General features: G+C 41.5%; 1 protein-coding gene across 2 annotated transcripts in view; it reads right to left on the reverse strand.

The window, feature by feature from the left end:
• Positions 1-444: 444 nt before the first annotated feature.
• The window catches only part of mrpl19 (mitochondrial ribosomal protein L19), a 21,459-nt gene continuing 3,925 nt past the window's right edge, over positions 445-17,978 (reverse strand). The window contains exons 1-6 of one of the 2 annotated variants that reach the window (XM_055635587.1): positions 17,651-17,678; positions 16,543-16,666; positions 13,592-13,710; positions 5,373-5,507; positions 4,317-4,498; positions 445-1,053 (exon numbers count right to left, since the gene is read on the reverse strand). In XM_055635587.1, the coding sequence (XP_055491562.1) occupies positions 835-1,053; positions 4,317-4,498; positions 5,373-5,507; positions 13,592-13,710; positions 16,543-16,666; positions 17,651-17,663 (792 nt within the window). In that variant the 5' untranslated portion in view covers positions 17,664-17,678 and the 3' untranslated portion in view covers positions 445-834. Of the gene's footprint in view, positions 1,054-4,316; positions 4,499-5,372; positions 5,508-13,591; positions 13,711-16,542; positions 16,667-17,650; positions 17,679-17,978 lie in introns of those variants that run through there. The other variant, XM_055635586.1, reaches the window with a different exon arrangement.

Raw genomic sequence — 17,978 nt, forward strand, 5'->3', positions numbered from 1 at the left:
TAGATCTCAACGTATTGTATTATCAGGTACTTGAAATGTAACATTTACAAATAGTGCAAATTTAAACGGTTCATTCTTAAACCTGTCCAGCAGACTTCCAGGGAAAATTAATTGCCAATCATTTGAATAGAAAATATCAAATATCATGGAAGGAAATTTTCGTTTTTATCAGTGTTGGATCACTTGCAACCACTGCCTAGATTGTGATTCTTAAACATTTAAAATATCAAAATAATCAAACTTTTGAGTAGCCTTGAATTTATGGATTACTTTTTGGTAAAATATTGTTTGATATGCTTGAATAAATGTTTTTTACATCAACCATTTTCAGTCAAAGGAGATTCAAATCACTTGTGTGCGCAAGGAATCTATCCATTCACAAGAACAGTTGGTACAAGAAAAAAAATGCTATTATAACAGGAAATAATTAGATTTGAGCCACTATTTCACTTTGCTGGACTCCAAATTTAATTTTTTATTAAATTTGAAACAATGTTTTCTCAAAATTTACATTTAACCTGATGGGAGCATGACAATATGCTCTAAACAAGAATATACAATTTCAGATTAAATGCCTCATTTTTAATTAGCATACTTTCATTTCATGAATATAGTACAATTCAGACAAATCACATTGAGATCCTTCAAGCTCATTGATTTTATTCAAGTCAATTTTCTTAAAGCTGAATTGATAAATATAACAGAAGTTCTCCCACTCAGATAGCAGAAATTGCCGAAACTAATCGAAACAACTCTGTACCAGTAGATGTGACAAATGTTCATTAGGTTGGCAGTTCTTGACGAGATGCATAAACACACCCCTGAAATGTTTCATTAACTTAGCTCTTTTTGCAATTCTCGCTCAATACTTTCCTTAATCTTGGATGTGTCATATTCTCTCTGCATATCGTATTTAAGCCAGGGTTTATCAAATTTCTTGGCTTTTTCCATTTGTTCTTCTGTGAGGCATAAATCAAAGCGTATACCCTGCACGTTGAACTGCGGACGTTCCCAACGTTTTGACCATGGTTTGGGTTTCATTTTAACTTTCAGCTGTATTTTTGAAAAGAGAAAAATAATTAAAAGCAGCAGTTCATGAGAAAAGTCACAAAATTGTTCTTAATAATTTAAATTGAGATTAACCTCTTCCTCCAGATTTCCTCTATGCTATTCACCTCTTCATTCAAGTTAAAACCGACTTGTTTTAATTTCAAACATATACTTTTTTCCAGCACATTTCCTGGGGTCTATTTCCAAAAGCCAATGTTAATAGCCAATACATCAATAGATGAAAATGGATACCCCCACTGCTGCTGCCCAAGCAGGAACTGATGTCTTTGTGGGCTGTGGGCCGAGGAGCTTTTTCGTTTAGTTTTGTGACCCAACTCACAGAACTACCTGAATTTTTAACATATTGTGTAAAAATATTATATAAATCATACCTGAAACTCATCAAGACCAAAACCTGCACATTTTTAAGAAAAATGAGAAAATCCTCAAATTTTCTGAGTAGAAATTGCCCAATCAACGCAAGTTTGACATTGAGATCAGACGCAAAATGGCCAATCCCGTGCTTTGTTTTATGGTCGATAGGCAGCGAGGAAGCTGGGATCATGGCTGCCTCCACATTTCATCAATAGCAATAGCAAGGATTCCCAGGAATAAAGGTAATGCTAACCTCGCTGATAATTTTGATTTTCATTTGATTTATCTTTATAACGTTATAATGTGTACTGGTAAATAAAAATGATAAATAACAAATGTAGGTTAGGATTAGGGTCAGTCTGCCAGTTAGTCTGTTAATCTCTGTCAATCGGTTCGTCGGGCTGTCGGTGGTGAGGGTTGGGCCGCCGGGAGGTGCGTGTTGGGCCGCTGGGAGGTGAGTGTTGGGACGCCAGGAAGTGAGCGTTGGGCCGGGCCTCCGGTGAGTGCTGCGATGAGTCGGTCGGGCTGTCGGCCGACCGGCCGGTGTTGCAGCAAGCGAGCGGGCGGTCTGATGGAGCCGGCGCTATCTGGGTGCTGAAGGTGGCCCCAGCCTGGCACTGCCCCAGTCCCACTATGGCCGTGACCTCCACTCTGCACACTGGCAGTCAGTGGGGTTCAGTAAACGGAGGAACCCAGAACTGCCCTGACCTATTAATTAGGCTGGTTCAAGAGGACCTCTGCGGCAGTTCATTTAAAAAAAACCTCACAATTATATTTATATTATTTTTATAGAATACAATTATACATAATTGTATATGATTACAGTCATATTCACAAGTCATATATATATGGTATAATAAGTTTAAATAGACTGCAACACGGAAGTAGGCTCCCCATGGTGTAATATGGGCATTGGATACTAGGGGAGGGGGGATGGGATTAAAATGCCATTTTCTACTGCCTGTCGGCAGTGGATTTCCTCAGGCTGCTAGCTGCTGAAGAAAAATCGATCCAACTTCCGTTCCCGATTTTTTTTGGTTTTTTTTGTTTAATCGTGAGACAATTTAATAATTAGATTAAAATAAAAAGCGACTTCTAACGCCTACAGCGTGACGGATAGCATGAACGGAACAAAACACAGGGTAAGTCGTCTATTTTACATATAAACTTGCTTCTTGGGATGGCTTTAATCAAATTTTACGTTGCAAAAATGGGATTTGGGCCCCCTATACGAACCGGCAGTGTTTTTCCTGCCGATGTGGGGTTCAAATTTACCGCAAATGCAATGATCCAATCGATCGCGTTTCAGAAAAACCCACTCGCAAGATGATTTAAATGCTCTTTTTTTTTTTTGGACAATCATGTCATGAGAGCATCTAAATCATCTATATTTTGCGTTATTGTCTACCCATAGTCAATATGTTTATACTAAATATCGGTTTTAGTCCCATGTATTGTGCAAAAAAAAAATTTGGATTAGATTGAGTGGATGTTTCTAGATTAATTTATGGGAATTAAACATCAAATTCCTTCCATCTGGTATATGAATTCATGACAGTGAGATTAAAAAATCATGTTACATAGTGAATTCTTGTGTGAATGGGATTAGTTTGTTATTTGGACTTAGGCTTTTTTTAAAAATATCCTTTTCTTAAGAAATTGAATCTACATGACATTCTTAATGGGAAAGTAGTGGGCAGAAAGGCATGTGTGGTTTGAAGAGCAAAAATCTGTAGTTTACAATGCCAAAATTGAAAAGTTGAGGAAAAACAAGGTGTACAGAGTTGCTTATTGGTTACAATCTGAGGAGTATGATGCTACTGATTATGATATGCCAATGTACCAGCTAGCAACTGATCTTCTCCATAAAGACTTGGTCTATTGCTAGAAATTGTAATTTATTTACCTGTCTGTTACAGACTTACATCATATAATACAATAATATTAAAGTTCTGATCTGGAGAATATCACATTTTTGAATTTTCAAGGCAGTCTGGGTGTTTATTACGATTTCCGTCACAACGGTCAATTTTGTAATTGACTACAATTAGGTAATTAACTAATTATATGCTTTAATCTCAGGTCATCCAAGTAAGATGTTTTATATTTGTTTCAGAATGCTTCAATCTATAATTGAAAATTTCATTCAGTTCTCTTAATTTTTAAGAAAGTTATGGGCTTTTGACTGTCCTCGATCACAGCTTTTGTGTTATGTCAATGCAAAAGCAATAGGGAAACAAGATGCTAATTTCCGAGTATGAAAATGGCCATAACTTTTTTAGTACTGAAGATATGAATGAATTAGGTGTCAAATTAAACTTCTTTTTATGCTTTATCTGATGGGATAAATTGCGGACTTGATTTTTTAAATCTCAACATTTTGTAACATTGCTACTAGATGGCACTTACTTTTTCGATCTCATTTTCTAATTAGTTTAATTAATTAATGTGCAACTTTTGGCACTGACGAGTTATGACTTCCTTCTCAATTATATTTCATCTAAATCTGGGCAAAATCTAATTTAGTACCGAGACGTGGGTCACGAAAATTGATTTCAAGACACATTTTTGATGCTCGGCCTACAGCCTATCGTGTGTAAATGATGGTGTATTCAGAGCTGTTAGCCCAATTGATTGTAAATATTGCCGACACGTGCACAGAGGGAATTCAATTGATATATTGCTCATATTGATATAATCTTTCTTGCTTCCCCTTAAATTGGGGATTATTACAATATGAAAGGTTTCAGAAATCAAAGGCATGTACCCAAAATGTCAATTGTACTATGACAAAATTCATAAATAAAACATTTGTAAATCACGGGTAACCTACAGAATATAAAAAATTGAAATCAAATGTTTACATAACTTAATAAAACACATGTTCTTACCGAATTGACAGGGACCTCAGAACCAACAGAGTTGGGCACAGGCTTCATGTTAAAATCAAAAGTGCTGTACTCTGGCCGGGCATCACGCAGGTACATTAGGTTATCATCCAGTCTCTTTTCCATCTTTAGTACTTCAATCTGATGAATTTGGGGACTATACATATCATAGCAGATCTCAACGCCTAGAACAAATAAGTAATATTAAGATACAAGATATAAACTGAATCCCAAATTGTCAAAGTTAAAAATCACTAGGGCAACCTTTGCAATTCTCATTTTTCCCCAAACCAATCTCGCATGTTGATCAATTCAAACTTACTTATTTTGGATTGTTGATTATATGGATATACTAAAAGAATAAACTTTAGTCATACTATTCATTGCTTTGTGCTAATTTGAGCAAAAATCTAAACATTACATTAACTAGTCTCAACAAAAATTAGTTTACCAAACTCTACATTGTTTAGTGTGTTAAATCCAGAATCAGATTGGCACTAGATTGAATAGCAGCAAGCCTTATTTCAATTAGTTTTAGATTTTAACACCTGATTTACACCAAAGCCTGAACCGTAAGTAATTTTGCAGTAAATCTATAGGGTCAATTAAAGACAATGATTATCTGGTTTAAAAAGAAACACATTTCTGCTGTTGATACAATTCAATAAGGACAATGAATCTGTAACAACAAAGACATGCCTCTGCCTCAATGTAAAATTACCAATCAGTGTTTTAAAGTAATCTGATGAAAGTAATTGACAAGAAATGTTGACTCTTGTTTTCTTTCACCAGATGTTGCTTGATTTGTGGATAACTTGCAGCATTTTGTTTTTATTTTGGATATATGTAGCATTTGCAGTTATTTTCCTTATTGAATCCCTGCATTTTAATTCGTCAAGTTTTGTTTATACTTCAACCTTTCCAACCTCCACAAAAAAAAACTATTTTCATTGTCAATTTCAAATTAATCATTTTAAAATAATTAATATTGAATCCATAAAATTTTAATTGTCATCATGACGTGCGCAATTTAAAAATAAATGACAAATTTGAACTTACCTTGCCCATCTATGATATTTCTGAGTACAAAGGTAGCCCCTAATCCTTGTCCTGATCTTTGGGTGCAAATTCCAACAAATCTATTAGCTTTGCTATTATCACCGGGTTCTGCCATTGTAACAGCTAGAATACTTCCTATTGGCAAAAGTTGAAAATTACAGTGTTAAGGAACAGTGAAAACATTATACAAAAATGTTTGTGCAAAAGTATTAAAAATAATCTACCTATTCTGGGTCTTTTAAATTCAGAAATGTGTTCACTAAAGTACATGAACAGGCAATGTAAGGAAAACATATCTTTCAGAATGTTTCCTGAAATGCTGATAATCCAAATGCTGATTTCCAAGATTGTATTTTTATTCGAAAAGTCAGATACATACAAGCACATTTTCAGTTGTCAGGCTCGGGTTTGGTTCAGAGTAATTGTGTCTGGATCTGGTTACAGCAAAGTTTTAGATTTTAATCAAAGCGGGGTTTTAATTCCAGTTCACTTTTAAAATGTTCAATGTAATAATGGTGCCTTCAAATCAAAGTACCATCAACTCTTTGAGCCTAATATTGATTTTATCAGCAACACAAATGCAGAGGGTATAACAGCAAATAACAAATCATAATATTCATTGAAGAATCAGAAATTTTAAGTACAGGGCATTTGTCTCCGTATATCCATACCACCTAAAAGTCTGTCCAGCTTTGTCTCCAGTCCTCGATACACCATTGAATTATTGAAACTAAAGGGAAATGAGATGAAGTGCAAAATGGTCTAGAGAACAAGTTACTTTGGTTCTGCCCTCTCACACATTTTGCAATTCCCATCAGCCTTCACAAATTATCTGGTAGCCATTCACTTGAGATAAAGTCTAAGTAATCATTCTCCCAAACTCAAGGAACAAATGTCAGTATTTTTAAACACGCTTCAATGGTAATTGCAGCCAATTTTGTTTCAACTGCTTAGAAAATCACTTTAGTGCTATTTAAAAAAACTAAAGGGATCCATGCTGCACAAAACCATGAGAGTTACGATTTCTACTTATAGCGGGAAAAGAGACTAATTTCTTTAAAATTATGTTATGTTATCTATATATATTTTCAGAGGGGAAGTAAATATATTTACTCCAACAAGTGTTTAATTTTTAAGCTTGTACTATATCACATTGTATTTGTAGTTATCAAACTACATTATCATCCAATGGGAGATAATATATCTATTATAAAAGTGATTATGTTTCTCATTCATCAAGTTGATTCTTTCCACAGAAGATGCTGCTACAGGTATTTTTCTCTTGCAACCAGATGCTGTTATGTACTCATCATTGTGAATGACAAGTAGATATTTTGCACCACGGCCCATTTAAATTTAATGTCAAAAATGTAATGCTACACAGAAGACAAGTTGTCTTTTTACATGTACAGGACATCCCCAGGTTATATATGCCTTATTTATTGACACCTGTACTTACAAATAAACACCCATAGCATAAATGTACATATATTTGCACCTACAAATAGAAGAACTAGTTTCCTCTTTCTCCACTTTTAGTAAATGTTCTTATCAATCTTGGTGCTTTCAATGCCATTCATTACAATATTGTGGAGGTATGGTTACCATTAGAGTGATTTTTCTATTTTCCAATTTGTAGACAAAATCAACACGGTCTGTAATAAAGAACCCTGTGGTGCGTAGGTCTCGAAACGAAAGAGAGGAGTCGGGTATTTCGAGAGGCACCTTTATTTGTGTTCCTCCCGGTTGTAGGGAAGTCCAAACAAGAGAAAGATGGCACCCAAACCCCTGCCTTTAAACCCTCTGGTTAAGGGCCGCCTCTGGACTGAACCACTGAGCCGAGGGGGTTCGACAGTTAGGGTGGCCCGACCCTTGGGAGCCGCCACAGGACCCCCCCCCCCCACCCCCCCCCCAGAACCCGAGGCATGAAACGCACAGGCGGGCGCAAGACCTGGCTGGCCCAAGTGCGGAAGTCAGCTGATCGTGGGGCTGGCGGAGGCATAGGTGGAGGGACAGGTCAAGGGATCGGCGGGAGGACAGGTGGAGTGACAGGCATAGGGAGCCGTGAAGGGGGGCGACATCGAGGCCGAGGTTGGGCAACCAGCTGGTCAATGTCCAGGTGTGCCGGCTTCAACCGGTCAATCGACACGGCCTCCGGCCGACCCCCCATGTCCAGAACAAAAGTCGTCTGCCCGTGTTCCAGCACCCGGAACGGGCCCTCGTACGGCCCCTGGAGTGGCGTCCGGTGGGCATCACGGCGCAGGAAAACGTATGGGCAGTCCCGGAGGGCTGGATGGCACATGCGGGCAAAATGTCCCATGGCGGGACGTCGGGACGGGTGCGAGCCTGCCAACTCGCTCGCGAAGGCGCTTTAAGGTGGATGCAGGCGTTCTCTGCTGCCCCGCGCCGATGGCACGAACTCCCCGGGCACCGTGAGTGGCGACCCATACACGAGCTCCGCCGATGATGAGGACAAGTCCTCCTTAGGAGCAGTCCGAATGCCCAGCATGACCCACGGCAATTCGTCCATCCAGTCCGAGCCGGAGAGTCGTGCCTTTAGCGCTGCCTTGAGCTGCCAGTGGAACCTCTCCACCAGACCGTTAGCTTGCGGGTGATAAGCCGTGGTGTGGTGCAGCCGCACCCCGAGCAAGCGAGCCATGGCCGACCACAGCTCGGAGGTGAACTGTGGCCCCCGGTCTGAGAAGATGTGTGCCGGCACCCCAAAGCGAGCAATCCAGTGTGCGGACAACGCACGTAGCTGTTGAAGTGTCGGCCAGCGGAATGGCCTCCGGCCACCGCGTGAAGCGGTCCACCATCGAGAGAAGGTGGGTGATGCCCCGGGACGGCAGAAGAGGCCCTACAATGTCTACGTCGAGATGGTTGCATCGCCGGTGAGGTAGACCAAACACCTGGAGAGGCGCACGGACATGGCGCTGGATCTTCGCTGTCTTGCACGGAATGCAGGTCCGAGCCCAGTGGCCAACCTGCTTGCGCAGACCGTGCCACATGAAACGAGCGGCCACTAGTGCCGTTGTCGCCCAGATTGATGGGTGAGACAGTCCGTGGACAACCTCGAAAACCCTCCGGCGCCAGGGACAATGGGGCGCAGCTGACCGGACGATACATCGCACAGGATCGTTGCTCCTCCAGGACCGAGAGGGACATCCTCAAGGCGGAGGCCGGAGATGGCAGTCCGGTAGGCGGGCATCTCACCGTCCGTGAGCTGCGCCGCCGCCAGGGCAGAATAGTCAATTCCGGGCGCCACCTCGAACACGGCGTCGATGGCGGGGCGGGACAATGCGTCGGCCACCCGGTTCTCTTTCCCCTCGACGTAGCGGATAGATGTGGTATATTCCGAGATGCAAGCCAATTGCCGCTGCTGTCGTGCGGATCAGGGGTCGGAAACCTTCGCCAGGGCTTTTGGTCCGTGTAGGCGGTGAACGGGCGACCCTCCAGGAAGTAGCGGAAGTACAGAGTACAGAGCCAGGAGCTCGCGATCGAACGCGCTGTATTTGGTCTGCGCGCGGTTGAGGTGCCGGCTGAAGAAGGCCAGGGGCCGCAAACCTCTGCCCGTCAGTTGCTCCAGCACGGCACCAACCGCCGACTCCGAGGCGTCCACAGTGAGAGCAGTCGGGGCATCTTCCCGCCGCGGGTGCACCAGCAGTACGGCACGAGCAAGGGCCTCCTTCGCGCTGCCAAATGCTCCCACTGCCTCGTGGGTCCATTCGACGTTCTTATGCTGCCCACCCGCCAGAAGATAATACAGCGGCCGCATGATGTGGGCCGCGGTTGGCAGAAACAATGGTAAAATGCCACCATGCTGACAAACTCCTGCAGGCCGTGTACCGTACGTGGGCGGGGAAACCGACGGGCGGCGTCGACCCTGTCCGGCAGGGGAACCGCGCCTTGCGAAGTCACGCGGTGGCCGAGGAAGTCGATCTCAAGGGGGGGGGGGGGGGGGGCGTGATGGCGGAGCGGAGATGCGAAACTGAGAAAAATTGCATCTCCATCGAGGTAAGTGACTGAAAAAAAGTTTCCCTCGATGGAACAATACCACATGGACAATAACATTGCAAACATCGTTTCCACTTCATTCACGTAATCATGTGGTAGAATACTGCATCCATCTGAGTGGACACCGCGACGCACGTTACACAAGGGGTCGGCATCCTTGTTCTGCATAGGGGCCAGGACACAAATCTGTGAACGGATGGCGAGCCACATGTATCGCCAGTGTGACTCGGTGCTCTTTTTCGCATTAGTTTTTACGTGTTTTTCAATTCGTTTTCTGCAGCTCCCAGGTCCCTCGCCTGTCCCGGGACTGGCTGTAGAGCGCAGGTTGGCTCGCCTGCCCCGGGACTGGCTGTAGAGCACAGGGCTGCTCGCTTCCCCAGGACTGGCTGCAGCGCGCAGGTCGGCTCGCCTGCCCTGGGACTGGCTGTAGCGCCCAGGTCGGCTCGCCTGCCCTGGGACTGGCTGTAGCGCCCAGGTCGGCTCGCCTGCCCAGGGACTGGCTGTAGTGCGCAGGTCCAACACCGTCATTGTGGAGCTTCCCGAAGTTGACACGAAGGAATTAAGTTAGCGACTTGGTCCGTACGTAAGGTAAACAAGAGACAGTGTGTTGCCAAATTGAAGATTGGCTCAGTTTCTTAGTTTTGGTGACCAATTTATGCCCACAACATTTTTTTTATTGACTAAAAAGTCGGAAAATATATCATAAACGGTCGTTGTGTTTTTGACACCAGATGCTTTTGCTATATTAAATATGAATATAAAAAAAAAATTAACTCGCCCAAAAATCACTACTACTAGGTATGTTACAAAACCTATCTTCAGCGGCGCTGTAATTCTGCCACTGGCCGTGTGCGCGATTTTGGCGCGTTTCTGGGGGGGGGGGGGGCAGGGTTAAAACTGGGTTTTTTACCGACCTGGTCCTGAATTATATTTGTTGGAGTGCAAGATTTTGCTAAAGAATCGTTCCTAAGGCCGTTCTGTGTGTTTTTAAAACAAATACACCCGACAAGTTAATCGCTGGAATGATTTTAAAATCACCTTCTGAAGCCGACAACTGGGACGGATTTTATGGAGGACCAGGTAAAAGAAAGTAGTTTATTTTTATGTATAAAAGTGTTTCTTAAGATGTATTTAATTCACATTTTAAGTTGCGAAACGGTGATTCTTTCCCCCCCAAAGAACCGGCAGTGTATTTGCTGCAGATATGGGGGTGTAAATTCACCGCATCCTCAACGTTCTAAATGGTCCCGTTCCAGAAAATCCCACTCGCAAGCTGATTTAAATGGCCATTAATTTACAGGTATTAAACATTAAATTCCTTCCATTTGGCCTATAAACCCATGACAATGAGATTTAAAAAGTATGTTATATTCTGAATTCTTGTGTGAATGTTATTTGGACTCTTAGGCTATTTAAAAATGTTAATCTATTCTTAAGAAATGGATAGATGTTTAGATCTAGTAATTGAATTTTGTAATTAGCTACAATTAGGTAACTAACTAATTATATGCTTTAATTTCAAGTCATCTAAGTAAGATTGTTTCATATTTGTTTCAGAATGCTTCAATCTATAATAACTGAAAATCTCTTTCAGTTCTCTTAAATTTTAAAAAAGTTATCGGCCTTTAAATGTTCTCGATCACAGCTTTTGTGTTGTCAATGAAAAAGCAATAGGGAACAAGATGCCAATTTCCGAGTATGAAAATGGCCATAACTTTTTTAATACTGAAGATATGAAAGTGAATTAGGTGTCAAATTAAACTTCTTTTTTTTGCTTTATCTGATGGGATAAATTAAAGACTTGATTTTTTAAATCTCAAAATTTTGTCACATTGCTACTACTACCATAGGATACCTCGTTGGGGTTTTTGAAAAGCAGTAGAGCAGAGTGCCAAGTTTTGTCCGAGCATATCGGTATTCTAGTACCTGAAAATCAGTATTTTGCTGAGGAAATCAGTATTTTTACCAGGTGCCATTTTGCTGAAAAATATGTTGTTTTGTATGTACGGTCATACCCATGTAAGAGTACAAGAATGCATAATTTTGCTACCAATTGACACGTCTTCTACGCATCTTATTTGACAGTGCATTCATTGTCATCTCTTTGTATACTGCTGTTTGAACGGCTTTCCTGCTTTTAGCACCAGATGATGATGTAGAAGCCATTTTGGAAGCTTCTCCCTCCCTCCATCCTCTCTCTCCCTCCCTTCCTCCCTCCCTCCATCCCTCTCGCCACCCTCCCACTCTCTTTCTCTCCCTCCTTCTTTCCCTCCTACTTCCTCTCTCCTTCCTTTTTTTTTTTTCTCCCTCCCTTTCTTATTCTCTCTCTCTCTCTCTCTCTCCCCCTTTAGCCCACCCACCGTTCTGTAAAATCAAGGCCAATCCCAATGTAACTGCAATCCCACTGGTAACCTTTCACCACTATGCTTATTTTCCTGAACAGTCTGTGACCCATTGCGCTGTGGCCATCGCGCTATGCGTAAAGCCCATAGCGCTCCAGCTGGTAGGGTTATTTTTAGAATCCATAGCGCTGTGGCCGACAGCTCTTCGTTTAAATTCCCACGCGCCAAACTGACAGCGCTCTGTTTAAACCTGGAGCGGGACAGGCAGTGACTCTGGAGAGAAGGCATGGGGACGTTTCTGGCCGAGACCCTTCTTCAGACTCAACTGAACTCCGTACTTAAAATCCGTATTTAACAACACAGAATCGTACATCTGTATTCTAATCGCATTTCCGTACAAAATACGGAAAATCCGTAGTACTTGGCAGCTCTGGTAGAGGTTTGGTGCTTCCGTGGTTTAACTTACCGAGATACCGACCCTGATAACGATCGTTGTGACAATGGACACCAAGCACAACGACCGTTATCGGATCTTTGTTAGCCGGAATACCAGACATGTTACTGTATTTTCTCCTGATATTGATGAAGCTATTTCCCTAGATCAGGGACGGCAACCTACGGCCCACAGGCCGAATGCAGCCCGCAACCCAAAATCATCTGGCCTACAGGCATATTTTTTTTCCGTAATCATCCGGCCCGCAGATTTCTGTCATCTCCAGTACCTGGAGGGTGATTTTCGGACCGAGGGTCGGGTGAAACACTGAAAAAGCATTCAATCCTGCTGCCCATGAGGCCGGGCTCCTCCTCCCGGGCCCCGAGACTGCGGAGCCGAGGCGCGGTGACGCAAGGACCCAAGGAAGCCTGTGCTGGCGGTTGAAATGGCAGAGCCGCCGAGCGCCATGTGCGGCCGAGCGCTAGCTGTACCGCATCCTGCGCAAAGCCACCGGCATGGCCGTGCACCTTCTTTGTCTGGGCTTCACTGTTGGGATCGGGGTTGTCAATAGGCCGGGGATGAGTGTATTTGTGCCAGGGCAGAGCCAAGGCAATGGTCCGTAGGTGCGCCATGTTCGTGAGCACCCGTAACTAGGGGCCAGTGCTCCATGTGGCATCGTCGAAGGGGTGGGATCTGTGTGAACACATGATTTGATGCCTGCCATCCGGGGTGGGATGGGAGCGGGATCCATATGTACACGTGATAGATGTGGCCCACCATCCGCTCACAGACATACGTCCTGGCCCCTCTGCCGAACAAGGTTGCCGACCCCTGTCCTAGATCATTATCACAAAGTATATGTATGAGGGGCCATATGAAGTTTATTTATGAGTTAAATATTCATGACTAAATGTGGCAGTCACATTTTGTCACATTTTTGATGTCCAAATTGGTGGTAAAACGATGAAAATTTGTAATGAAAAACGTTTTTGACTTTCGGTCTTGAAATTATCTAATTTAATCTATTATTTATAAGGTTTCACATGATGGGTAGATTTTTGTTAAGAACAGCGTATTAGTGTAAAAAACTGAATAATAATCTTGTTCCTCAAAATCTCTCCAGTATTGTAAAAAGACACATATAAATTCATTGCTACCCTATTTTGTTCAAATCAAAATTAATTTGGATCACAACATCTACTAAAACTATTCTCATTAAATTATCTTGTCAAGAGTTTGCTTATTAATTGGAACTGTCACCAAATGGAGGTGACAATTGTCTAATTAATTATTCTATTGTACAACCCATAAAAAAATCCAATAAAACATTTTCATATAATTAATCCTGGATAGTACAAGTAATAGATTTCACATCCAGCTATTTTACTCTAAATTCAAGCCCAATTTGTTAAACATGTATTATTACTAACCTGCGTAGAATTCTGGTATATTTAGTAGTTTCCGTCTCTGAATCATATCCTTTCTCTCCATGATGAATTTTAGGGGATTTGTCCTTCCTCTTCTCATTATAAACTCTGGACTTACAAATCTGTTGGAGAATATTAAAAACAGGTTATCAGAATTCTAATGAGGTAGTACCTAATATCATGTTTTCGCCCGAAATAAATATTATTTTGCTTTCTACCCATACATTTTTTCTAAGCAAATTTCCAGATTTTTTGTTACAACGGTTTGGCATTGAAGTAGCTGGTTCTTTCCCAGCTAACATTTATTTTTGAGATTATGGGGCCTTTTCTGTGGAAACCATCTAAACCTACTTGTCTATTCTGTATTATATGCACCAGGTGCAAGACGTTAATCTCAATTTTCTGCATGGAGGATACTCTTCACCTGTTATTCTGAAATTCAATTCTGGACAACAAAGAGATAAAGGCGAATATTTAACATATCAGCTCATTCACAAAATACTGATTCTAACTCCTTTCCTCATGCACAAACTAAATTTATAAGCCTGCAAATTTGACACTCTCCATTCTAAGGCAACATATTCATCTCCACAATGCTGCCCATCATGACAGTTACTCCACTGCAGATATCATAATCCATTTCTATCATCCATTCACATTATATTAAAGTGCTCACGAGTCCTCAAATCCCTCTGTAGCCCAAATCTATTCTCCAAATTTGCATTCTCTCTCCCATACTCTTTAAACCTTTCTAATGTTCTTTTCCTGAGCACCACCCACTCTTCCCACTCCCATCTGCAGCACAAATCTCAGATGTCTTGATACCAATCCTCAAAACTCTCCCCAGGCTACTTTTATTAGTTTTACTTTAGTCCTTTAATACATCTTAATGCAATAGCTGCTTAACGAAACAGCTGCTTTGACCTCCTTAATTTTCTTTCTGACTAACTAGATCTATTCTTACTATTTGTAAAATGTCTTAGAGGTTCTTGCACATTCAAGTCATAAATGCATTTTTTTTTAGTTACCCGATCAAAATAATAAAATCCAGTATTCCACTCAGTATTTAAGCAGAAACCGACCATTTATTCTAATTTCAAAATCTCCTGGCGTAAAACCAGTAACAAATTTGTCATTTTTAAAGGCATTGTATAAACCATATTAATCAGTCACAGAAAATAATATACCTACACAAATACTTTGCTGCTTCCCTAATTTAGAAACTTACTACTGAAAGTTTATTTTCTCTGTTTAGTTTTTTTCTCAAAATGTATTATCTCATCTCGGCCACATCTACCCCATTGTGTGCAATGTTTGGCATTTGGCCAAACCCAGTATGCCAGATGAATTTGTTGAACTGCATTCATTGTTCTCACAAACCTGCTTGTTTCCTTGCCATACTAGCTAGCCCCACTGTAGGATTACCTAGGACAACTCCTTCAAATGGTGTGGCAACATCAAGATAAGTTTGAGAGACCAGGAGGGGTGCTGCTGAGGTTATGACTGAAGGATTAACACCCCTTGCTGTCTCCAGTACCCATGCAGCAGCATTCCTCAGGCTTGGGAACAGCCAGAGCATAGCACCAAGAATGCGACACCCATAGACTCTGTTGGGCTTAGTTTGATCATATGAGCATCAAATTCAGGTCCGGGCCACCATGAAACATGGATAGTAGCTATGGGCACAGGTCACAAAACACAGGTGCAGTAATGGTGGTCATAATTCTGTCACTGTATAAAACTGGTTTACAGTAGTTTAGAGATATTGCACAGAAACAGGCCCTTCGGCCCAGAGAGTCCGCACCGACCTGTGATCCCCACGTCAAAGCCCAGGTCATTTTCTGAAAAGTAGTTACCATATGTCACAGTTCTCATAACTTACGAGATATTAAAACATGGGTGAATGGTATGCTGTCCTCAGGATCCTCTCTTGATATTCTGGGGTGCATATCATCTAAATCGTATTTCAATTCACTTTTAGCACCCTTCTCTCACATACTCAGAATACAAAGGCTTCATGTTGAAATTTAATTTACTATATATTTAATAGACTATATTATTCAAAAACGAGGTTGAATAAATTTTATCCAAACGTCTCTCCCAGATGCGATAAATGTTTGTTTCAAAACGCTAATATAACACATTCATTTGTAGGATGTACAAAGTTGAATAAATTTTGGAGTGATATATTTACAAAGATTTTCAAGTCAAGAATAGAACCCAAAACGGAATGGATTATATTTGGAATAATAGGAGAAGATACCAATTTAAATAAAGATCAAAATGTTTTTTTTAATTATGGGTTAATAATTGGAAAGAAATTGATACTTAAATTTTGGAAAAATACAACCACACCAACTGTTAAAATGTGGATTAGGAATATGATGGACATAGCACGCCTTGAAGAAATGAGACTCCGACATAGATAAATATGACCAATTCATAAGTAGTTGGTCTCCTTTCATCGACTTTTTGGAATCATGTGATGCAGCGGTACCGTAAGGATTGCTGATTTCAGTTCATGACGCGGATAGATCTACATCTCCGAATACAGATTTGAAAAATTCTCTTTTAAGGGGCCTTCTCTTCTATTTCTACTTTCCACTTTCTCTCTTCCTTTTTTTATTTTTTATATACACACTTCACGTTTTTCTACTCTCTACCATCTATTTTTCCACTTTTTCCCCTTTCTATTGTTTTCTTTTTCTTGTCCTGCTTACTTCCTTCTTATAACATAAAACTAGAGGTTGTACATAGAATGGATTACGGTATTACATAGTTGGCACCTAAAATTAGGTTCCACTGTACTGTTTTGTGCTGTATTAACTTCTAATAAAATAAACAAAAAAAAAAAGAAATTTAATTTACTGAGATTGATATATTCAACCCAATATTTAAATTAAAAAGACGTACTTCAGACTAACTTTCATGTGGTATTAGTTTCTGGACATTACCTTCTTTGTGATGTTGTTGATTGTGTTTTATCTATGATAACAGGTTTTGGTGGAGGCTGAAATTTTGAAGTTTTGTCATCACTTGCTGAGGAATTTAGACACCTTATTGATGAAATCAGAAGTCCTAAAAATAAAATAAGACAAATAAAAAAGCATGCTTCTGAAGAAGACTAATATCTGCTGCTTTTATTCTTGAGAATCGTAAAATACAACATTCTTTCCAACTGGAGATACTGGGATACTTGCATTGTTGTAGCTTTTCAGTAGTTGTAAATATGTCCTGTAGCAAGTATCCTGACCGGTTGCATCATGACATGTTTGGTATTTCAATTTCAACACACACATAAGAGGCTACAGTGAGTGGCAAATTCAGCCCAGACCATCAAGGGCACTGTTTCCCCCACCATCAAAAGCAACTCTCAAGGTAGTATTTATCATCAAGGTTCCACACTATCCACTCTATGCCCTCTTCTGGCTGTTACAATCGGTAGGAGGAAAAGAAGCCTGAAGTCACACCATCAATCTTAATCCCACTTGGGCAATGGAACACTAGACCACTGCATGGCCAACCCTGGACGTTTTATTTCTATCCATGTTTGGCACCATTGTTGTGTATTTATTTGCTATTTATTTGTTTACGAGCTTGCAGAATTTTTTCTGCAATTAATGTTTTCGTGTTTTCTGAGTCTACTTTCCTGTGCAAGGCAAGATTTTCATTGTACCTGTACCTACCTCACCACCCTGTGTGTATGATAATACACTGAGAATAAGATTAGTGAGGTTAAAATGGAACCAGAAACACGGTGCCCAGTCCGAAGAAGGGTCCCAACCTGAAATGTCACCTATCCATGCTCTACAGAGATGCTGCCAGTCCTGCTACTCCAGCACTCTGTGTCTTTTTTTAAACCAACATCTGTTCCTGTTTTTACCCCAGCGTACAGTCCTGGTCACCACCACACCGGTAAGACACAAGGAATTGCAGATGCTGGACTCTTGAGCAAAACACAAAATGCTGGAGGAATTCAGCAGGTCAGGCAATATTGATTTAAGGTGAAAGGCTGAAGGATCAGTGGGAAAATGGGAATGTTGTTCCCCATCCCGAGATTACCTGCAGTTCCCATGACTTTTCACTGACTTGGGTCAGCTCCCTGAGGAGCTGGGCACTGTGGGCTTGGTGCTGGAAGGTGGGGTTGGATTGGGGGTTGGGCTGCACAGAGACGATAGATAGGCTGAATTAATTCATGCAGATCCAAAGTCATTAAATTGGGGTCAGGGTGTGTGTCTGGAGAGGGGGATGGGGGAAGAGAGAGTGTGGGGGTGGGGGGGGGGGGGATGAGAGTGTAGGGTGGGGGGGGGGGGAGAGAGTGTGGGGGGGGGGGGGGGAAGAGAGTGTAGTGGGGGGGAAGAGAGTGTAGAGTGGGGGGGAGAGTGTAGGG

Source organism: Leucoraja erinacea, chromosome 5 (genome assembly GCF_028641065.1).
Source record: "Leucoraja erinacea ecotype New England chromosome 5, Leri_hhj_1, whole genome shotgun sequence".
Lineage (NCBI taxonomy): Eukaryota > Metazoa > Chordata > Chondrichthyes > Rajiformes > Rajidae > Leucoraja > Leucoraja erinaceus.